At 36.9% G+C, this 24,542-nt stretch overlaps 2 protein-coding genes across 2 annotated transcripts in view; both read right to left on the bottom strand.

Moving 5' to 3' along the window:
* The window catches only part of LOC149542921 (ARM repeat superfamily protein), a 232,740-nt gene that overhangs the window by 103,156 nt on the left and 105,042 nt on the right, over positions 1-24,542 (bottom strand). The window contains exons 6-7 of the mRNA XM_089797837.1: positions 21,875-21,970; positions 5,568-5,685 (exon numbers count right to left, since the gene is read on the bottom strand). Coding sequence (XP_089653963.1) covers positions 5,568-5,685; positions 21,875-21,970 — 214 coding nt within the window. The remainder of the gene's footprint in view (positions 1-5,567; positions 5,686-21,874; positions 21,971-24,542) is intronic.
* LOC149542922 (uncharacterized) lies at positions 8-891 on the bottom strand. Its single transcript, XM_089797836.1, has 3 exons — positions 668-891; positions 296-528; positions 8-180 (listed from the first exon to the last, which is right to left on the bottom strand). The coding sequence occupies exons 1-3, from the start codon at positions 811-813 to the stop codon at positions 8-10; spliced, it is 552 nt and encodes a 183-aa protein (XP_089653962.1). The 5' UTR covers positions 814-891.

Genomic DNA, 24,542 nt, shown 5'->3' with positions numbered 1-24,542 from the left:
TCAAAACTTAAAAAGTTAAAAGTTTACCTGCAGCAACATAACTTGCTGCATTATCCGTCACCACTTGCACCACATGTTGTTCCCCCACCTCTGCTATAACTTCCTCAATAACCTCACATAAGTATGTGGCGTTTTTTACATGAGCAGAAGCATCAATGGATTTGAGGAACATGGTATATCCTACAAGTAACAAAACAACGAATTATAATTACTATTAGCAATCAACAAATCAAAATTTGAAATAGTCAATCACGATTCAAAATTATGTATGTAGGAAAGTAGAATGATCAATCACCTCCACAGGATACAAGAAAATTGAGGAGTGTTCTTCCCCTCCTATCTGTCCAACCATCAGTCATGATGGTGCAACCCTTTTCGATCCACTCCTTTCGGTTGTCCTCAAGCTCATGCCTCATATCCTCAACCATTTCCTCCAGGAGGTATCCACTCAACTCAGCCTCAGTTGGGGCTTTAAACCCCGGACCACAAATGGCAACTGCATCTATCATGTTCTGCCAATAAGGAGTCCTGTCACAAATAGATAATGATATTGATTAGAAATTTAGATGTCAAAAACTAAAATCATAAAACAAGTAGATATAATTAAAGTTTTACTTTTACTTTTAACTTCAACTTTGAAGATAACAAAGAAAAAAGAATCAATTACCTGGCTGCAATAAATGGAATGTTGCAAAAGTACCAGAATTTGCAAATCTCTTTTCTGGCAGCATCATGAATCTCCTTGTTCAAACCCATGCCCTCAAGCGTGGGTTGGGAGCCAGGAGTAGTGCGGGGCACAAAGTAACTATCCATTCTGCTTTTCCGCACTCTAGGCCGCAATAGGTTGGTGTTGGACTCTGTCTCAGTATGAGACCGACTACCACTAACACTCACATGAGCACTAGCACTAGGATGAAAAGGAGGCCTAGAAGAATCCTCCCCAACACAACCTACGGATGCGGAAGCTGATGCAGATGCACTTGCAAATGTAGATGCGGTTGCGGATGTGGGAGCACAGGAGCCAATACCTCTTAACCCTTCAAGTTGCATTTTCTTAGTCAACTTGTCTTGTTCAATTTTTTCTAATGCCACTAAACAAGAGCGTTTTGCCTCAGCGGTTTGTTGAGTGCAAACTGTGACATCATGGCCAGGTATGCCAGCAATGTGGTATTTCAATCTATAGATACCTCCCGAATTTATTTTTTCTTTGCAAAATATACATTTTGTTTGATATTTGGTTCTCCCAGGAAACTCTTCATTATATTTCCAGCATTCATCTTTTTTACCCATTGTGGAAATTGGAAAATGAAAGCAAAGGGCTGCTGCAATAAAAAAATTCATGTAAAAAATCAAAGTTTGCAACTAATAAACAAAAACTACAAAACAACAAACCCTAGTTTGCAATTTAGTAAAACTAAAAATAAAAAACATTCAAGATTTGCAAATGAACACTAAAAAAATTTAACAAAAAATGCATACTACACTAACATGCAAAAAAAAAACCAACACTTACCTCTTGCAAATGAGTTGAGGAGTGTTGATATTGACTCCTTAATGCTCCCAATGCAATTTATGGCCTCCCCAAATGGACTTCTGATCTCTTTGGTGCTCTTCCTTCTTGCCGGTTGGAAACCTATGGATTCTCTTTTCTCTTCTTCTCTCTCACTCTTCCTCTCTTCTACTCATACTAAGCAAATAGAAGGCTCTTTAGGGTTATAACAAAGAGGAAAGTCAACTTAGAAAGCAAATAAAACATGTGTTTTTTTTAAAAAATTGAACTTTCTATCCTTGCTGCCGCGGCCGATTTCTGGAGATTCACGATGGCGATTTTGGCGATTTTTGCCATGAATCGCCGATTTTGGCGATTCAGGCGATTCACACGAAAAAATCGCCACCAGCGATTTTCGATTCCAAAAAAATCGGGAGCCATGAATCTTATCGCGATTTCGGCGATTTCATGGCGATTTTTGGAACTATGACGACAAGTAATCCCCGAACGTTTTCTCTCTTCTTATCATGTTACTGTGCATATGTATCCAATGTTGATCGATTGGAAATGGTTATATTGGTTCTTGTTGAGTCAATAGTTTATAGGTTTTGAATCCTGGTCATACAGGTTGTATATTCTGTAATCTAATTTGCCTTCTCGGACAGACAATTATGACTGGTCTGATGCTTTACTCCCACCTGGCACTGAATATTACAAAAAAAAATGATGGCTTCATATATTCTGAATAATGTTATAAAAGTGATATAATACATATGTAAATCATTTCTTTAGTAAATTATTTGATTAATAAAATTGATTCTCCTCTTATAATTCACTGTTGACTGGTCTTTGTTTTGTGCATTATTGTAATCCCCTTATCAAACGCTTGTCATCTGGTCTCTCTATTCAATACTCACTGTATATTTCCCTTCCTGCTTGCTGACCATACATATTCTTTTCTCTATGATGTAGTTTTAAAATTTTATCTGCAATGTGTATATTTCTCAGACTTTTTTACTAATATATTTTTACACTTACAGTATGGCTCTAATACCATGTTAGTTTTGTAGGACCGTTTTCTACAAATGCAATAACAATGCCATTTTTATTGGTGTTTCCAAATGCACATCTGAATGACTTATAAATATGAGAGGAGACATATCTCATCAAGAGACATGTCTCTATGGTTAATCATCATTAAATAATATATTAACAATACTATAAATAACCATATATAAGAATATTTGTCTAAATGACGATTTACCATCAGCAATGTATCTCATGATCGAATCAATCTGACTGAAGCTACAAACTTAACAGCTAAGTCCTAATTCATTTAGTCTCAAGAAAAATGGAAACCTACATCTCCGTGTAAATAAACTGAAATTACCAAAACTAGCAAATTAAGGAAACTGCTGTGTTTTTTATAGGTCTTTGAGTAGAATGGAATGAGTGTTGCCACGATTTATCGATTTGTAACCAATGTATCAGCAAGAATTTGAACTATGATGAGCGTTGCCACCCTTAGTGGCATATTCTTTTTAAAATTTGAATTCAAATATTCTTGTAACTGTAAATCGAGCACTTTTCTTGAAACTGCAGCAAGGAGACTATTTCCATCGCCACAATAGGGAGAGCTCTCTCTCCCTCACGTGTTCTTTCTCTCCATTCACACGATTCTCTTAAGCTCTTCTTGATCTCGGTTTACTTCAGAGCATATCACAGAAATTCAATACCAAGCCGCTACTATGGAGCTGTAGATTTCATAGTGGTTGTTCCACACCAGCACCTAGTCTTGTATCTTCTTCTATATCCAGGTCACGTATTTTCACTCATGTCATTCACATTGTGAGTAATGCATTCTCGATTGGTCACGTATTTTCCATCATGTTATTCACATTGTGAGTAAAGCATTTTCAATTCAAGAAAGCTTCATTTTCTTTTCAAATGTAGTGTTCGCATTGAGCATTGAGCACAATTAGCATTTGAAAGGCTACGGCATGCTCCCTATTTCGCACTCTTATTTGATCAGCTGTTTACATAAGCATCGACTGCTATAAATTTGGGAAAGGAGCCCAGCCGATGAAATTATATAATGCTCTATGATGTGCAAAATCTGCCTTGTAATAACCTCTATTTTTTTGCCACTTGATATGAACCAGTTGTGTATGATTTCAACAAAGTTCCACAAACAATCTTCTGATTTAATGGAATCTCATGGCTATCAGAAGTCTCCTAGGAAGCACCCAATGCCAAATAGAACCAAGTATAAATGGGTCAAGAGAAGAGGAATCCTGCAAGAGAAAAAATAAATAAAACTATTAATCAATGTCTTAAATATTTGATCAATTTAAGGAAGAGAATTGCATAAGTCCAAGTCAGCTCATGTTTGTCCAAGGTGTAATCGGTTGTCAAGTTGAGCGGTGGTGATCGGGTTGTCTAATGCCCACCTAAAACAAGAGAGCACCCCTGCATTCACATGCAAGGGGCCAAGGTCCGACCTCAAATTTCTGGGCTATGGCCCAAGGGGGTTATTTTGCCTCCCACCCTGTTGATTCATCTAGGCTTTTGCCATGATTCATTATAGTAGGATTAACGGTTGAGGGTGATGGCCCAGGGTGGTCCGTTCATGCAAAGGGCCCCTACTATTTGCCAGGGCCTAACTATAGTCTAGTCTCCTATGCCATAGAATAGTAGGGCTGGCCAAGGAAGTGTAGAGCCACCAAGGTAGTATAGAGCCATGATTGCCATAAATGATCACTAGAGGTCGAGAGTGCTAGCTGATAGAGGAAAGGTTGACGAAGGTATCCCTCAACCTTGTCTGTTCTTAGCCGACACTCTAACACTAGTATGCTCAAGACGGCAGGACTATAGTGACCCAGTCTATCCCAGGGTAGGGAGAACCTTTCTCGTAAGAGATTGTGTGGGGATATGTTAAGGTCCACAGTTGGGAGGTTAATCCTATGTCAATGCTTCTCCTCCTTACTAGATGTCGAGGCTTGTACAACACACCGTAAGTTAATTCAGTTAACTCAGTATGTATCCTAAATCTTTTATTTGCACGTACTTTTATATTACTTGAAATGTGTAGTCGTTAAAATGATTTTTATCTTTTGAATTGAATTTCAGTTATTCCAACTGCTTGATGTCATTCCATTATGATATTCAGTTATAATCCAAGAATGTGTAGTTATTTCCACCTTAGTAAAAATGGTATGTTACATACTACTAGGCCATAGAAAATAAATCTCTGAAATATCCTTATGTTTTGTCCAGCACTCAATTTCAGATGACTACTACTAAAAATAAAACAACCATAAACAGTGTATGCATGGAATGCAATCTAAACACCAGTACAGAACTCCATTAATGAGAATAAATTTGTATTTTCCTGTCACTGAGATTTAGCATATCCATTACTGTGTTTCCCTAACAAGCTGATCTATCTCGTTCCTGGGTAATTTCTAAATAGCTTCCCAAAATGCCAAAGCCCTCAAGAGCTTACCACTGAAGTAGCATCCCAGCAAGACAATTACTCCCAAGACTGTAATCTAGAAAATCATAATTCTATCAAATAGTCTTTTTCCTAGCATAATTGATTGAAAACAAAAAAATTATAAAAACCTATGAATTGTTCTAGGAACAACAAGTTACAGTGATAAACACATAAGACTATATAACCTTTGAATGCAGATTTCGCTCCAGGTTCACTATGCGTCACTCATATAACATGTGAACAAATGAGATGAGACTGTATACAAGTTCCAGGCAAGTTCAGTAGACTATATTCCCTAGGAACTGACAACTCAGAAAAAGAAAGCCTGCATATGCAGTGAAATACCTCAAAGGGGGCATTTAACAAAAATCTTTCTAACAAAAGAAATCTTCATCACAAATCTCAAGATCAAAAACTGCAAAAGAAGAACTTCAGACATCTTGAGTGCAACAATGAAGTATTACAACTGAATCCATCAAATTTCAATCCCTGTTGACATTTTCTTGTAAAAGTACATTGCAGTCTTCCAAGATCTACATTCTGCAAAACAGATAAATATAATATAATAAAAGTACCACATACCCCAAGTTTGAGATATCGCATTCCATTTATAATGCTCAAAGTCTCACTTCTGGCAACATTTGTATCAATGCGCCGCATGTTGAGTTCCTTAAAAAAACGCTCTGTAACAGAACTGAACCTGTTTACAAAAACCTATCTAGTGAGACAACGCACAAATCAAGACCTAGCACATTCTCAAGTCATAATCAGAAAATAATATTTTAGTACTCAGTTACTGAGGCCATAAAATATAGACATGCATTTCACTTCAACAACCAAAGATGCTTCAAAAAGTTCAGCAGCAATTATTTTCAAATCCCTGTTAGAAAATACACCCATGACCAGATATTGGAGGTTTCGAGCAACTTTGGACACACAATATGCCTTCAGTTTTACGATATCTAAAAACAAGTCAGTTTTTGTGTAAATTTCCATCTAGTTTTACTGACAAAATAAAGAGATAATATTAGCATCAACCTGTAGCCAGTAAATACAACAGTGGCCGAGAAAAACTTAAGAATTGAAGCATATTTTCGAGTCAAATTCCTACCAAGACCTAGTGCCATTTAGAATTTTTATTCTTTGACAGTGAAGTAGGGTGGCTTTTTTGTTATCGTAGATTTTTTATCTTTTTGTGTTTTTCACAAGTTTTCTGATTTTTGCCACTAATTTCACAAATAGGAACTAACAACTACATTACGGAACTTAGAATGGCACAAGATCCCAAACCACTACTGACACAACTGATTAATATTATTATGCTTAGTTACTGCTTCGAGTTTGATTCGAATACGGGTTCGAAGAACCAGTTCGCTGGTACGGCAAAACATTAAAATTAAATCATGATCCATGAATCATAAAAGCAAGTTCAAGTATCATTGTTTCAAGATCAAGTTTCAACTAATCATAATGTATAAAATTTTAATATTCATCTTCTTCTTCTTCTTTTCCTCCTCCTCCACCTCACAGTCCTTCCACATTAGTTGACTCAGCAATAGAGCTAGGCCAATGGGATCAGCACCAATAACAATAGTATGGGCATCAAAGTCTTCAAAGTCTTCAATTGTAAGCCGAGACGCAGAAACATCCAAGTCTACCAACTTTGCATCTACATCCCACCTCTTTGTCTCCCCTTCTTTGTATTCTTTAGTCATGTGTGAGAGACAACCTATTGCACTTCACTGAATGGATGAAAGAATATGTGCTCCAATTTTTCTCTCAAGCGGATGAACTAGCAATCTATGAAGACATGACATGTTAACAATTAAACTAAAATTTAAATTATGTATCTTGAATCTTAGAATTTCTAGCAATTTATGTTGAAATTTTCCTGGATCGCACCAAATTCGATCTGGGCAGCTGAAATTTGCCCGGGTTTGAATTCCTGGACTGTGGGTTTGAACCAGCCCCAAGAAAATTGAACCCTGCTCAAACCTGGGTCGAACCAGACCAGTATTTCGAACTGGTTCGAACCTAGGCAGGGTTCTGGGGGAAAAACCACGAACCCAGGTAACTAAGTTATTATGTCATTCAATCAAATGCAATTGGAATTAATCATACCAGATTATGTGAATACAAGGGTGAAAATTTTCTGATTTTCCCAAATTTTCCCAAACTCGAGATTCTCCTGTGTTATGAAGTGAATAGCACCCACGTCAAATGATCAGAAATGTGATGCAGAAAGATGCCCTGGCTGACATCTGCTACAGCTGGGTGTTGTAAGACCCAAGGCAGGATGAAATGTATCTATGGTTTGCACAAAATCTGTTCCAGATGTTGCCGATCTGTACTGCAGCAATCACTATACCCTTCTTATTACAAAATGGACCAAGAAAACCCTTCCCCCTAAACGGTATCAGTTGTATATGCATGTACTGCTGCAAAAGAAGCCTGGCACTTCCCCAAATGCTAGAATCCACTAATCTGAAGCCCAATTTTTGAATTCCACTAGTCTTCTACTGAATTGCCACAACCTTTTTCCACAAGGAATTCCCCAAATATATATGTTTTCTTGAATCTCCACCATGGCGTTGAATTGAGTGGACATCAAATTCGTCTCCTTCCAAGAGGATACATTCTTGGGTGAAGTTTTCTGCAAATTCTCCAATTTACAGTCTTGCAGAGCAATGCTCTCCAAAATCCAATCTTCATAATAATCCAAATGATCTCTAATTGTATTATTTGACATGCCTCAAGCTCTAATTCAAATTTGGGGTTGGGGGTTGTAGTTTTGGCAACATAAAACATATTTTAAAAAATCTTTTTATTAAAAAATAACTTCCGCTAAGTGGCTTGTCCCATTAAGGGTCTAATTCCTCATTAAGCATGGCCATATTAATAAATTAGGTTATAACTTCTAGCAAAATGAGCCAAGGAGCCACTTATAAAATAAAGTGACTATACTATTTCACTTTATTATTAAATAATTAACCAAACTTAGGAAATATTGTAATAATTCTTCTTTATTCATCAAACACTCAAACGAGCTCAAAAACTAAAACCAACTGAAACCACCTGATTGTGGACAATGTCTGAACTATTCGAGCCAACAAGCAATCTTCTCCTAATATCAAGGGATGCTCCTAAATAGTAGGAGACTGAACATGTCACCCTGAAAGTAAGCCTTAATGAATCTCTTCACCTATATGCATGTCCGAGATGTCTATCAATGAACTGGGGGTTCCTCCTAAAAATTGAGAGTACCTCCTAAATAATAGGAAATGTCTCCAATGTCTCCAAAATGTCCCCAATGGTCTCCATATGCCTCATGGACAACTCCCAATCAATCCCAAGAAAGTAGGGCTCCCTTCTGAATTTTAGGAACCTATTGTCGACTGGTCAAAACTCCCTGAAAAGCTCGTTGCATCAATTTATATAATTTGTATGATTTCCCTGCACAATCTATTGGCCTATGAGAACTCCAAGAATAGGCCAACCTAGAACAACTACCTGTCATCCAAGAAAGGGGACATTATATTCTCATAATGAAAGCCAACCGAATGGTATCAAAACAATATCATTACACTAAAATCTTTTACTCAGCATTGGTTACAATATCCCTAAAGTACACTCTGCATGCTTTTCAATTTAGGATTTGGTAAGGAAAATGGTGTGCAAGGATTGGGGAGGGTCCTCTAGACTCCCCTCATTGCGGATGTCTCTGAAATTTGTGTTGTTACTGGTGTCCTCGACAGGACTACCTCGGATGTTGTCCTAAGGGTTTGAAGGCAGTTGTATCTACTACCAAGCTTGTGTCATGGGAGGTTATCAAGGTTAGAAACCTTCTAGTGGGTTCTACATGTCATGATGCTAAACCTTTATATGGTGGTATGGGCCCTTCATCAGAGACTGACAAACTACTTAAATCCAAATTTCCAAAGTAAGAATGCTCTATTCACTTACCTTGGCATATTCAATCATGGATGGAGATACTTCTGGAAGGGAAAATGCCCTTAAAGGCAAGTTATTCACTTCGAGACAGCTTAGGATAAACCTGGCTAAGACCCAGGTTATGGTCTTCAACAATTTGAAGACCTCTCATCTACACTTCTTCTCGGGTATGGAGATTGAGGTTTCACCTACTTACACATATCTAGGTGTTAGATTCTTTGGACACCATTCTGGTATCAAATCGACCATGCATCCCTAGGTGAACAAAGGTTTCGGGTCCCTTGCTTTTCTTCAACGACAGTGTTTTCGATAACATTTCCAGGACACCAAGTCCAAGATGTCCCTAATAGATTCTCTTACACCAAAACTTCGTTATGGTTCTTGGTCTAGGGTCCCTCCCTTCTTGCTTCTGACTCGATGTCTGTTGAGCATGTTCAGAGTCTTCCGACCCTCCTCCTTTGGCACATCGTCAAGTGCCTTCGAACTACCCCTACTAGTATCATTTTGGCTGAGTCAGCAACTATAGGAATCTCAAGGGACTCGTTGACAATGGAGCAGACGAGCATATGCTTGCCCTTCTCTAAGCAAGAAGACGAGGGAGGTAGTGAGCTGATAGGATTTGAAGGGGGCAATATAAGAAAAACAAAAGAATGGTTCTTAAACCTATGGCCATAATTTTTCCCAATCTTTTTAAAAACAATTTGTTGGGCATCTTGTGTCTTGTGCTTTGTTATGGGGACCTGAGGTTGGAGGCCAAGATTGACTTCAATAGGTCTTATGAGGGAATCAAGATAAGATAAATCACAATTCAAAGAGGCTAGGGGGGCCGAATTAATTTTAACGGCGACTTGCAGACCATCTAGTGAGGCACAAATTGCCTCAGAATTAACTAGAAGAGGAATATCAAGAGACGGCACAAAAGCTTGAGGAATGTCATTGGCAGGTTTCTCCTGTTGAGATGGAGGGATCACACCCTTGGAACAATTAGGGTTACTTTTAGGAAGGTTGGGGAATTTTTTAACAAGAGGGCAATCGTGCCTCAGATGTCCTCTTCAACACAAAGAACAGGAGTTGAGTCCACCAAGGGAAGAGGTAGGGGCACAAAAATGAAAAATCATGAAGTTTAAAAACCGCTTCTTTTGACAAATCTTCATCAAGGTCGATAGCGATTAGGACTTGAGCATTGTTACTGTTAGCACACATATAGATCCAGATTTTTAAGCTTTCATTTTCAGTTTCTGAACCTATCTGAAGTACTTTGAACTTGGTTCGAAGTGGTTCAATATTTTGATATGCAGATTCAGAAACAAGATTCAGGCTCAATGTCTTCAAGTTTGATGATCCAATGCAGGAGTATAGACGTCATTGAGTTCAAGTTCAGACTTCATGAGGAAGCTTCATCAAATTTACCAAATTCTTTCTGGGCATATCAATTCAATTTTCAGTGATTAAAGAAGCAGACATATGTCTCAGGATAGGTCATAAAGGTTCAAAGTAGAATGAAATGGTTCAGAAGTCCAAGGTGGTTCATTGGTTCGAGTTCATGCTTCAGAATCTTCATCATCCAAAAGGTTCAAGCTAGAATTTGAAGTTCAAAGGTTGAAGATATGAATCACTTTGGGGAGTAAAAGTTCAATAAGTTCATTGCAATATGACATGGGTTATATATCTTCATATTTTATTATCAACCAAAAGACTCAGAAATGTGAAAAAAAGGATCCTCTGGTTTTGATGCATAAAAGTAAAGTGTCAAGCTTGCAAAGCAGTAACTCAAGTGATGGAACTAGCACTAATGAAACAAAGGCATTTTCTGATTGAAGTGGAAGTAGCAGAAAGTGAAGCATTGGCTTGGATAAGCTTTGTGCAGGAGTGAAGGTTTGTGTTATTATGGCCCCCGGTTTTGGTGAGAATAAGAAAAATAACTTGCAGGATCTTGCTGCATTAACTGGTGTGCAGGTCACATCACAGGAACTTGGTATGAAGCTTGACGAAGTAGAACATGACGTACTTGGAAAAGCTAAGAAGGCAGCTATCAGTAAGGATGACACTGTAATTCTTAATGATGGTGGTATTGCTCCTCTGTATGACAAGAGAACTTGAGACAATTTTGACCAAAGATTGGAACTCAGATAATCTAGAATGCATTGAAGTCTCCTGTACATGCAATTGCTTCCAGTGCTGGTGTCGAGGGCGCCATTGTAGTCAGAAGACTACTGGAACAAGATAATTTTGATTATGGCTTTGATGCTGCTAAAGGTGAGTGTGTTGATGTGATAAAAGCTAGCATCATTGGTCCCCTGATGGTGATCAGAACTGTATTAGCTGATGCAGCAAGCATGTCTTCGTTGCCGACTATCACAGAAGCAGTGATTGCTAAATGTCCAAAAGAGGAAAAACAAAACTCGAGCATGAGAACGTGTTATGAATTCAAAATAACCCCCGAGTGGTTAATGCTTGATTTGAGCAAAATCAGAGCATCGGGTGATAGATCTGAGCAAAGGTATAGACAAGATGAATTAGCAATGCTTAATATGCATAGAGCATCCCTCTATGATTTTGGGCCATGATGTTGATAAAAAATATATATATACAGATGGAAAGAATTTCAACTATTCTAGAAGTTGTGTAGTTGACGCCAAATAAGATGTTATATGGTTGAACCCGATAGGAATACTTAAATCTGCACTATAATTGTTACAGATGTAATGGTGCTAAGGAATCAGCTATTAACAGAAAGTTGTCCCAAGCTAGATTATATGCAAATGCCTAACGAGCCAATTGAATCTCGGGGCATGAGTCTATATTATGGTGGCCACATCGAGCCTCATATCGAGCTCGAGATCCCTATTTTGATTCGAGGCTAAAATCTTTATATTCATCCAAGTCTCCAATTGCTAACGCAGATAACGTCGAAGGCATAGTACTCGACGGGAAAGCACATGTCGGGTTTTATAGAGCTCCATTTGTGAAAGCATTGACAGCGGCAAGTTATCAAGGTAATACACTTGTTTACATTGAAATTCGTAAGTCTCCCATATAAATATAGCCAGAGGGAGACAATACCCACCTAAAGAAGGAAGAGTAGATAGTTGGATGAAATGCCTCGAAAGTTCAAAATAATTTGGCGAACAGAGATGGCCCACAGTCGGTCACTAAAGGTTTAATGGATAAATCCATCCATAATTTGTTGTGTCGACACTGATCGATTATTTCATCAAATCATTAGAAGACAAACAAGAAAAAGGAGAACACACACCAACCTGAGCTGCTTTCAGTATTAATGTTGCATCAAGAGCAGTAATATTGGTTAATGACATCCCTCAAACATGAGAGCTTGCCGCCATGTACCACTAATCACAGAGAGACACAATGCTTGGCGTGTATGGCTTGCTACTACATCAAGATGGCGTATGCTCAGGTCCCATCACGAAGAAATATGTTGAAATTCGTATGGCTTGAGCTCGATGAAGGAGAGATATTATAAATAGAGAAATTACAATGAGAGAAATGGTGTTCTACATGCAAAGGAGATACCGATATCATCACTGTTAAAACAGAGAGATCAAAGGTTTTTGTGTACAGACAACAGATGCCAAGTCAAGTGTAATGAAGCTAAGATACAAGGTTCCACAGAGAATAAACAAGGAGAATCGAGATAGAATGTTTGGCTTGAAATTCTGAATTTTAGACACAAGGAACTATTGCAGATCCCGACCCTTCACTTGATTCACTACCATGCAACTTGAGAGCTCAAATACAATTGGTTATTTGTTCTCGGAATGGTAATGATTTCTATGGATGGTCAAAAAGCCGCGGCCTTCAAATAGCAAGCAGCAGTATTTCATCATAGGTTTGGAATGAAACCACGTAGCAAATGGTTTGCAGAATACCGTGGTGGCAATGTTAAACCCACGAATATGAATTGCAATAATATGGAAGTTTGAACTGGAAGATAAGCTCGAGATCACACTCTATTACAATATATCATTAAAAGAGTGAGGATTGAAGCCGACCTCCATGCTCATAATATGTGATACATAATAATAAAATAGTTTACTCCAATGATGGCTCCATCAGCAATTCTTTGGTTGCACCTTGATTGCATGGTATAATAAGGTTGAGACGAGTGTTCCCAAACAAATGAAAGTGCCCGACACATCAAATATTTTCCAAGCAAATGCACCAAAAGGTAAGTTTACTATGAAAGTCGGGTCGATTTGAGGGATAACAATCTGAAACGGAAGAAGAATCGACAAGCCATCAGGTATATGCCACCTGTCAAAGGATATATGTGCCTTTCATAAGCTTTAATTCTTATATGTATTAAAAAGAGAGAGATTCAAGAAAACAAGGGGATGGGATTTCAAGATTCAGTTAGAGAAACTGAAAAGCCGCGGGGAATGAAAATACAAATAGACCAGCAGCAGCAAGGCAGGGGGTTCCATCTTTCTCTCGAGGACTGAAGACTTGGTGCTATAGCAAAGAGGGAAACTCTTCCAGATTATTTCCAGCATTAGCCCATTTTCTTGTGAAGGTCATGAGGAGCAGAGCCAAGGTTTCCCTTTCTTTCTTTCTGAACTATGTGTGTTAGAAATAAGAGAGTTGTGTTTTGTTTGAAATGCAGAGAAAAACTTTAGATTTCATTAATGGTGATTGTAATAGCAAATGCATCTTTATGCTTTTAGAGGAGGGAGACTTGAAAGTTAATTGTATGTCAAAAGTTAGAGTTTGAGCAATCTACTTTCCACTAATCGTGGTCTTTGTGTCACTTTAATTTTCTCTAAAATATGGTGTTACATCTCCATAGCTTTGTTTCTGCACTTTCTCAAGAAGATGGATAATGTGTTTCTTAACTTTTGTCCTTCATAATATGTCGGGGTGAATGTGCTTTGTATCATTTACCATTTCTTTTCTTGTAGTTGTTTAGGTTTATGCATCTACGTTGTATTTACTGATAGATGCTTGATGTCCTTCTGTGCTTTCTGGTCAAAAGCATTCATAATCAATTCATTTAACATCTCATACGGGGAGCTATACCCGATAAAATTTAGAGGAAGGTTATCAATCCAATGATAACCTATCCAACTGTTGGTGCCGATTAATCCTCCCACTTGGGCAATCAAAGTTGTATGTGCACGCACTTTCTTGGAGGACAATCTGTTCACTAACAGTTACGTAGGAGCAAGTTATCAATTTTATCCACCCTCAAAACTTTGCCAAGGGGTTGAAGAGCCTGAGGTAGGAGATTCCATAAAAATGGAGGCAAGTTGCAAACATTGATCTAGTGGGGAGACCACAGAACCAAGATTTTGGCATTAACAGCATCATGTGAATGGCATGGCCCTAAAACAGGAAGAGACAATCCTCTAGAATTATTTGCTAATCACCTCTTTTTGGGATTAGGGTTCGCAAAGAAGATTAAAAACAAGCCTTTTTGAATCATTCACTGATAAGAAAAATTAAACCCTAATTTTTTACTCCAGACATTATGCAACCTTTCATTCAAGTACACTCTAGACGAAATCTTATTAACATAATAGACTACAATGAAAATAGCCAAATTTGTAACCCTATTTTAATTCCCCTTCTATGAACATGGCCATCTAGGAATTAGGTCTAAGAATACAAACAAAGGTAGTCAAATCCTTTCCTAAATCTTGTCTTCTTTCATCTGCTTCTCCATCTCTGGTTGACTAGCATTTGAATCTTGCACCTACTAGCAAGGATACCTCATTGTTGAGAGCATGCTTGAAAGATTTGGGTTGCTCGACTTGCGATAGGGTTTTCTCTTAGAACAAGAAACTGTTTTGGAATGAAGAGTACCTAGCGATTTGGACCCCATGATATCTAGGTTGGAAACACAAATTTATTAAATCTTCTAACAGAAATTAAAACTTATAGTACAGTAATAGAGGAAAGATTTCCACCAGTGGGGAAGGCCCCCTCAATTTCTTCCCTAGGGCTTTGAGCGTAAGTTGTAGAGCTCACTCTTTTCCCTCAAGTCTTCTCAAGATTTGAAAGTCACCCTTGCATAAAATAATATACTGTACTATTTTATTTACATTTCAAAATTGAAGTAGAAAATAAATAAAATTCGTAAAAGATCTTTATTTTAAAAGCATTCAATAAAAATATTTAACTTCAATTTAAAAAGTACAGAATAGAAATATATTATTTTTTATTTTAAACTCTAATTTTTTTTTTAATTGTAACTTTAAATTGCAAAGTGAGACATAAAATTTCGCAACATCATTTTCAAAACATAAAATAATAAAAAATACTGAACTCAAGTTTTCAAAATATAATGTTAAATTGTTTTCAAATTTGTTATCCTCGCCAAACTTCATCAAAATTTCATTGTTGCCGAACTTGAACTTGAACTTGAACCTTGCGAGATAGTTTCTGGTGTATAGATCCATCAACTTTTTCCACTTAAGTGTCATACATGTCAATGTAAAGATTTGATAAGGCCAAAACGAGGTGGAGAAGCAAGACTACTTTAATAAAAGGTTGAAGGTCTTCCACACAGCACATCTGTTGAAGGTGTATATTGGCAATGTAAAATGTACGGAAGGCACACCAATTGTATAACAAGATGGCTTCGATAAACAATGTGCTAAAGGAATATAAAAACATAGTTCAATAATTCTTTTTGTTGATCAACAATCGAACCTCACTCCAAACAACAATGCTTCAAATACGTAGTAGACAAGCAAAATTATTTAGTAGCTACATTGCTAGCAAAATAACTAGTGAGCAAATACAATTGAGGGTTGGAATAGCCAAACTATAAGTTATCATCAAACAAGCACAAGATTATTGAAACAAGAGTTCAAGCTATACTATAGGAAAACTAGAGAGTTTCCTAAAAAGAATCTTTATGATTCACAATTAGAAGACACGTGGAATAAAAAGTGTAGAACCACACATGAGAATGAATTACTATAAGTTTATGACAAAGGATAAGCATGCAAACTCAGCCGGTGAATTGAGCAACTGATTCAAAAAATATGAAAAATGAACAGATGTATAGTTCAACAATACATTATTATTCAAAATCTATGTTATCAAATCCTTCATTTCAAGCTACCATCCCCATGTCGGTCCAAAACAAGTCCTAATTAATCCAGATTGCACCTAGGCACTCCAAGTTCTTGTAAGTCCTTCATTGAGGAACCCATAAGGAACTTGGGGCTTCAGGGCAATACCCTACGCATACCAAGGTGAGCAAACCATACCTGCAATGTGTGGGGCAAAAACATTCCCAAACGGATTTAGCTGGCCTAAATTGAAGGTTTAAAAAACCTTTAAGCTCATTTGACAAACACAAAAGACCACAACTACATATTTTTCCACCAAGGCACCATTGTCTCAATATAGAAGTTAGTCAGTTTTTTCCAAAGTGAGGGCTATACGAGAGTTAAACCTACAACATTAGGGGAGAAATAGTTGCACGAAGAAGATTTCACCACCAAAGGTAAGTAAATCTTTCAACTTTTCCAAGTTTCAAATCCTTTTTTAAAGAATCTTCACAAAAAATCAACATCTTTTTCTTGGTCAGATTTCTGAATTTTTCCTTTTTGGACCTTTGTTTTCATGCAAAGGGGGTATACTACTGCTTTTTTTTTGTATAGTTAATTAGTAATATTTTTTTGTTTTAGGTTCATACAAAATGGTTGTTACTCATTCTTTAGTTTCCCCAAATGCAAAGACTTAATTTAAGTTTGATGCATCATTGTTTCTTTGGCAACAGACGACAATGACTGAACAACTTGGCAATGGAGTCATTTTCTTGTAGCCAATGTGCAAAATCACAGCTTCTACTCTCAAATAAAAACAAATCTCTCCACCATTCCTTTACAAGGAATACAATTTTGGCCTAGGTTGCCAAAGCATCACATATTGGCTTGTATTAAAGAACAATATGATGTCAACACAATAGGTAATAGATCAAAGACTCTTGCACATAGTTTTTCCAGAAAAAAGCATGCAAAATCCTCCTACTAGCTTATCACAATCAACTAGCCAGCATCCTTTCTTGTCAATGCCACCACCTTTTGGAGATGAGAATATTTTGATTTCATGTAAAAGAAGCAAGTTGGAGAAGGCCTTCAAGAATGAAGAGTTAATGGATTACCATACAAAGGAATTGAATAGCATACACTTGAGATACAATTGAACATAAATTCGAGGCAATTCATCTGAAATCCAAAATGATTCAAGATGCAATGAAGAAACCGCAAGTTGTCTCTTTTGTATGGTTTACTGATATCAAGCTTAAGAATAATACCACTATCATTTGAGGAAACAATATAATGATGTACTTCGTGGGCTATAACAATGCTATTAATGATGTTCCTTCCAAATGTGAAGGAAGTGCTTTGTTCCTCTAATATGATGTTAGGGGGGGACACGCTTCAATCTATTTGCAGCAGCTCTTGATACAATGTCATAAATGAGATTGTGTAATGAAATTGGACGAGAATCTTGGAAACAAGTTGAACCTGATTTCTTTGGGATAAGTGATGTAAAGTTATTGTTCATAGCTGTCAAAATTTTCTTAGATTTTCTTGAATTTCATGAGATCTTCAATGGTAGAACAAAAATTATCTTCAAGGATGACCTCATTCTTGGTAAAACCTAGCTAGAAACCCATTTGAATGGAGAGCCTTAACTAGCTGCATTAGAAATTTCATATTTATTATTTCTGCCTTTACAAAAAGTGGCATCTTATTATCCTCATTTGCTAGACTTGGGATATTTTACAGCATTTTGTCATGATCCTGAAGGTTGAAAACCTTAAGGGACATAAGTCTTCAAAAAAGACACTATTTTTGTAATATCCCCGTCATTAAATAAGATAAAATAATAGCTTTATTTGGGGTCCCGATTGATTTATGTAAATGTCAGGCCCATCTTTAATTTTCCGTTGGCTCAGGTACTTGTCTTGTCATGTGTCGATAGGTTGTTTCTCCTTCGCAAGTTTTCCTCCGACAAGGTATATATGTTCCTCAGATTAGTTGTTGTAGGGATGCAAATTGGATCTTCGTATTGCTAATTCATGTTGGAGTTCAATATTGTTTGTCATTTTGGAAGTGGAAGATCTTCCCTACTTGGCTTTTCCCAATTTCAATGGGATTCAACCCTCACCCTATTCTATTCTCTGTAATCCTTTTCTCGAATCTAGCAAATTGGAGCACCATCTTAGTTTGCAATATAATTACCATTCGGTGATAAATTGTATGTGTTGGTGATTGATCTCTCCTATGTGACAAATGGTCTACGTAATTGAAGTTCAATTTATCATCTACTAATTAGCATTCCCATACTTGTCGCTTGGCATTTCCAAAATACCCTCATACTCTTTGCCATCAACAATCCACCATTCTTGAAACATACATACTACAACATACATTACGGTCATACAGCATAAGTGCAACACTGTACGGCCAATTTGTTGCACCGTACAGCAGCCTGCCTTCACCATATCCACTCCCTTCCTTCTCAAACTGATCGCACTGTATTCCAAAGAAACACTATGCGAACTCCCTATATTGCCAACCATAAGAGCATATTCCCTGGTCCAATTTGAATCCTCAAGGAGGAGTCAAGGATAGTACAGTATACCAAACTGACAAGCAACTTATCCCTATCCATAACATTTTTTAGGGTATAGGGAACTTGGAGGTGTATTTGTCCCAACATTTCAATTAGAGTTTTTCGCATGTTGAGAGGGGTCACAAACAAGAAAATAAATCACCAGATCCATTGGTAGAGATCACTAAGCTGGCTGACTTGGGGGTATCAGTCCTTTAGAATTAGGATTTGCTTCGATGTTGTCCAACATGCCTGAGTGGTTCCTAATCCTTTTAGAATTAGGATCCTTGGCCTTCCAAATTTGAGTCATTTTCCAAGGGTGAATCTTGCAATTGTCAGAGAAGTGATTGTGTGAATTGCAAATCAAGCAGTAGGGTTAAATATCTTAAAGTTTTAATCCTTGTGTCCATCCCCCACTCACAGAAGAGATCATAATGTCCTTTCCAATTTGTCTAATAATGGCCACCTTACTTCTGAACTAGATGTATGAGTTGTTTATAAGAATCTCAAGTTCCAACTCCAAAGTAATAGCAAAGGAATCGCCAATCTTGTCAAATTATTCCTCCTGCCAATATTTGAGAAACAAATTATATAATCTGAGTTAAAGAAATTGGTGAATAGGATCATAGGATGTTGGGTTGAAATTGGTAATCCATCTCAAGAGAAACAAAGTATGATTTCCAATTAAATGTGTAGAACCTTCTCCAAATCTTTTGAATTTAGGAACATAACCACTAGGAACTATTTCATGCCATGACCAATTCTTCTAGGTCAAGCAATTAATTTCCTCTCTTGTTGGGACCAATGATCCTTGCAATCACCACATTTTAAAATGGTATTTTTGTATCTATCGAAATCCATGCAACTGATCCACAACAACCAATATTGGGGTATCAACATTTTAACTCCAATGTCTAATTAGCCAACAATTCACACTTTCATGAATTTTCTTCCATAATTCTAGGCATTTTTTATTGAATATAATTATCATTTAATATGCTACTATGCTACATTATAGGTTCTATAATGACATAATTTAATAATAATGTTTTGATTTATTACATCAAATACAAATTGTTGCATGCAAATTCAACAGGTTGCAACTTATTTTCCAGTTGAACCAAATTTTGGTACAAGCTCCATCATCCAATTGGCTAAGTGCAACCATTTTGACTGCAAAAAATTGTTGAGGATTTGGTCAATATACACTCCAACTTTTGTCTCTTGTCACGTAAGAGTCTAAGACACTTGAATACAATAAGAGTGTGACATGGAGTTGGGATCTAACTCCTAAGCATAATTAGTTATATGCTTTAGTTACATGACTTGTCGAAGTCTCTATAGATGACACAGCTTTTGCATGTGACACAGCTGGTAGGAGTGGCACATAATTTGATTTCTGGTTTAAATGAAACTGAACCAAATGTTGACTTTGATAATTTTGATAAAGAACAACATAGAGACTATCAAGATTGTAAATTCCTACCACTAGAACCGATAACTTAGCTCCAAATCATACAACTGATAAAAACAATGAGCTCAGGTGGAAAAAATGTGTACTTACAATATCCGAGAAATAGCCTTGATATTATAAATCACAACCTAGCATTAGAATCATGAGTAATCTCCCATTGTACAGAGACTTTATACACATTAACATTAAGTACTCTACATTATCATATAAGGACAGGAAATAGACATAATATGATTCTTTGAAAACATAATAAGGTTTGTATAACAATGGATAAATCCATTTCCTTTCAAAACAGACTAATAAGGAGACTTCAAATGAAAGTAAGCACACAACAATGACCATCTCACATTTTGAGGACATGCATTTTTGTGGTTGTCTTTCCTTGCAAGTTGTAAATAGAAATTATCAACTTTGCATAGCTCCTAAATTTAGAAGTTATAGTCATAGACTTGCAGGTTAAAAAATTGTGAAAGATAGTTTGAGTTTAACCATAAGATATTATGTAAGGCAAGTGTCAATACAATTCCTTGACAATCGCGTGCTATCATGTCATGCCCCCACCCCAGCGTGATCCTCGCCAACCACTCCTAGCCTATTACTTTTCCCGATAGGCAGATAAGGAGTTAATTGGTGCAAATTAAGCGTTAATTCTGACTGGACTGCAGTTAATTGGTGTGAATTAAACGTATCTGTCAGAGCCTTAGGCGTTACATTATCCTGGCACCCCCGATGATTCTGTGCAGTGGTTCCGTGTAAGCTTTGTGCATGCTTCCAGTTTGGTAACAAACGCTGCTTCCTTCTCGGCACTGAGTATATCAGCTGGTGGAGGTGAAAGAGAAGGCATAGACTGAAAATCTTGGAAGGTCACAAGTCTGTGAATTCCCTTTGAAGGATGTAGTCTCTTCTTGTGACCAGGACAATACCCCTGTCACCTTATTTGAATGATTTGACTGTGGCTCATTGTAATGTCTTTGGAGAGGCATGGGCATGCTGGAAGTTGCAATGCAGTAATGTAGTTTGAGCCACTATATTCAAAATGTAACTTACCAATCCAAGACCTGTGAGGTAGAGGCTGGAGAATATACTGAAGGCAATCGATGTACAAGCAGACCCAGGATTGGTGATCACCAGCAGCAGGAAGCATAAGCATTTCATGCCCGTTAAGCACAGTGAGTTGTTGGAGCAAGTTTGAAGGGAGCTGGAACTAATAGAGGCCAACACCTGTAATCATCAGTCATTAATACCAGAGAACCTCACCTTAACCACTTCCAGTCTTGCATGTCGGGACAGCCACAGAAATTTAATCCAGGTGCTGCTATGACATTCAAACTATCTTTTCATTGTTGCCAATCCTGAGCTCATTGAGACTCATTATTATAATCGGCTACTTAAAGTTTTGTGTTATCTATGACCAAATTGAATAAAGTCTGAGAATTTGTGGCTGTGTGTATGTTCTGATTTGTTTTGCATACTGGTAAATCTATTTTTAATACTTAGTCGAATATATACAAGTTTGTGTGTGTTAGGACTATTCTTGCAGAACTCGAGTTCACGCAGCAGTACACAGTAAAATTACAACAATGCATTGGATTACATAATGTCAGCAAGAACTTCAGGACCCCTATTCCAGCTCAGACTTCTAATTGTTAAACAATAGGGGGATATTTCATATCAGCACTTGTTCACACTATGAATACATTTAAAAAATAAATCGCTTGAAGAGAAGTACCAGAACGTGAAATAGAAATATCAAACTCAACCCCGAAGTTCATATGTTTCATATAATGGTGACAGTTATGTTGAGCGAAAACCTTTAACTGATATGAAGAAGCCAGAATGCAAAATAACGTAAAAAAACACAATTAACCTTATCCGTGATAGGGCACCTAAAAGCTGTGCAACAAGATCCAGTAAGAGCCCACGTAAGTCGACCAAAGATGGATATTCAGTTTGACTCACAACCCTGCAACAAATTATAGAAGCAATATAATTGAGCAGTCAGATCACTATACATCATGCTTTGCATGCCAATGATCTAACTGCCTTTTATCCATCATATTTACATTGTATTACCATGCACATCACAACGATAAAAAGAGATACATTCAGAATTATTCCAAAAAGTAATCATCCAAATCCTGCATAATGAATGGCTTTATAACAAACCGAATTCAGAGGTATCAAAGTACGAAGTGATTATTAGAAAGACAAGAGAAACAGATATTTTGTCACTCTAGATTGAACCTACTTATAAACTGAACAATTCCTTCACACGAATATAATTAATAATTAATGATCACATCTTTATAAAATATATGGCCCGCAACAAATCAAATTCAAAATATAGTTTTATAAATGAAATTAATAATAAACATACTTTATGCTCAAAATATTATCAAAACAACCCTATCAGTTATCCCTGAAAGAAGAAAATACATGGAAATGGAAATAAAAAATTGCACTACAAGCAGGAGGAAAAATCATCCCAGGAAGAAATAGCACAACCAAATTTTGAACTTTATCGAAAGAAGTTATTTGTTTTGTTCTTTTCTTATAGGTAATGGGCCAAAGCTTAGATTAGTTATTATTATTTGTTAAATTATAAATATTATTTTCATGTGTTAAGCTCGAGTAGACTTGAACCCATAACCTCCCAGATGAGAGACTCACAAGTTACCATTGTGTTATAGGCTATTGCCTGGAAGAAGTATTTGTATAACAAGCACAATATTATCATATTTTATAGATCTGTATGTCACATATATATATGAAACTCTCACACGGATCTGTACAAGGACTTGTATAAACACAAGCAAATGATTAACATGTGTAATGCAATCTAAATGAACCAGACACAAAACATGTTTCCTATGGATTTATCTAATTTATAATAATAAAAGTAGAAACACAATTGGTGCAAAAACCCTCAAACCAAAACAGATATTAACCCAAGGTTTCTCACTTGCTTGAACAATGGTTACTTCTTGCTTGCCCATAATGGCTTTACTGGAGAGCAAGGAGAATTATTATTATGGACTAGAAAAGGTCAGGTCCATGCTTTTTGGTAGCACCTCTATCAATTGAGCGCTGAAGGACAACGGTTGGAATATGACTTCCATCCAACCACAGCATACACCAGCATGGGCCCGGAAAGGATAAGGATATTGAACAAGATCCACCAGAAAACAACCAAATAAAGCTTCAAGAACTCATTATAAAACTTAACAACCTAGAAATATCTTCTATCAACATAGGTAGCCATGATAGATTTGTAAGATCCCCTAAACGAATCATGCCTAAATTGAGACTCCTTGACTGAACTTTACAATGATTCAGTACCTGACATTTTGTCAAACAATTTGCATACCTCTGTAGTTGGTAAAGTTTGATAACTTGCAGGGGTTAAACTCAGTTTATAATGATTTAATTTATCCAGATCTTAACCCTAATACTAACCTTCTAGAGGTTATCCTTATAGACTGGTTTAATTTCAACAGATAGTATCATCATTGTTCGTTGCTCACTAGGAAGCTCTTTCACCCGTATTTGCACAGAGATTGCTTTAAGTTGAATTACCAAGAGAAGTCTTGTCACCAACTTGTAAAAACCCAATGACCAAGCTCCCATACCTAGCAAAAAACAGTAACAGCACAGATTACTCCAACTCCTGAGCAAACCAGAACCAGTGCAACCTTTACTCAATACTGTCAGGGAGAGTTACCTACCTATGTATTGCACCCAGGACATACAACAATATCATGACATATAGACAATATGCAGGAAGGCAATGAATGAGTTTATCAACCGATGCTACTTCACGCCAAAATAGGGGGTATTGTTCCAAAATCTGTCCTATGAATCAAAAAGTCCAACTATATAGAGGAAGGAATACGAGTTAAGAACAACTCGCGCCAGCACCCGAAAAAATGTCTTTTGTGCCAAAGGATATAAAAGGACTCCTTATGGTAATATACCTGTATTTATTTAGTTCCACAACAAAGTTTCAGCCTTCTGAATATGGGTGAGCTCCTTCCTGCATTAATATTAAGAGTATTAACTTTTACTAGACAATTTTTTCCAGAGGACATGTTTTTCTCAAATAACTTTGGCGGCTAAGAATCTACCTTGCTATAACATCCACCAACAATATAATATTTTGTTTCAACCTTTAGTGATCGCAATAGTATTTATTCCCATCCAGCAAACACTAGCCCTCTTAGGTAATTCGATACTCTTTATTTTGCTTCTAAAAAGATGACAAGAAGTCACATAATTTTTAAATATTAAACATTCCAAATACCACTCCAGCAATAACTCCAAATCACACAATGAAATGATAGGCTTTAGCCTGAGATTATTAACGCTATATTTGCCCAGATGCATAAATTGCCAATACAATATTATTGATATAGTTCACTTGAAAAATATTATTCATCAGCTTATATTGTAATTGCCATTTATTTGCATCCAGCAAACACTAGCTCCATTAGACAATTCAATCCTCTTTATTTTACTTCTAAACAGATGGCAAGAAG

This window comes from Cupressus sempervirens, chromosome 8 (assembly GCF_028749045.1).
Source record: "Cupressus sempervirens isolate cs-2001-9-10 chromosome 8, ASM2874904v1, whole genome shotgun sequence".
NCBI classification, from domain to species: domain Eukaryota; kingdom Viridiplantae; phylum Streptophyta; class Pinopsida; order Cupressales; family Cupressaceae; genus Cupressus; species Cupressus sempervirens.
This window is presented reverse-complemented; position numbering and strand designations above follow the sequence as displayed.

Bases quoted from the DNA above. Each gene is read 5' to 3' on its own strand.
- LOC149542922 (XM_089797836.1), bottom strand. From the start codon at position 813: ATGGATAGTTACTTTGTGCCCCGCACTACTCCTGGCTCCCAACCCACG. The intron at 529-667 runs GTAATTGATTCT...TATTTGTGACAG, and splicing joins ATTCCATTTATTGCAGCCAG to GACTCCTTATTGGCAGAACA. The intron at 181-295 runs GTGATTGATCAT...TGTTACTTGTAG, and splicing joins TTTTCTTGTATCCTGTGGAG to GATATACCATGTTCCTCAAA.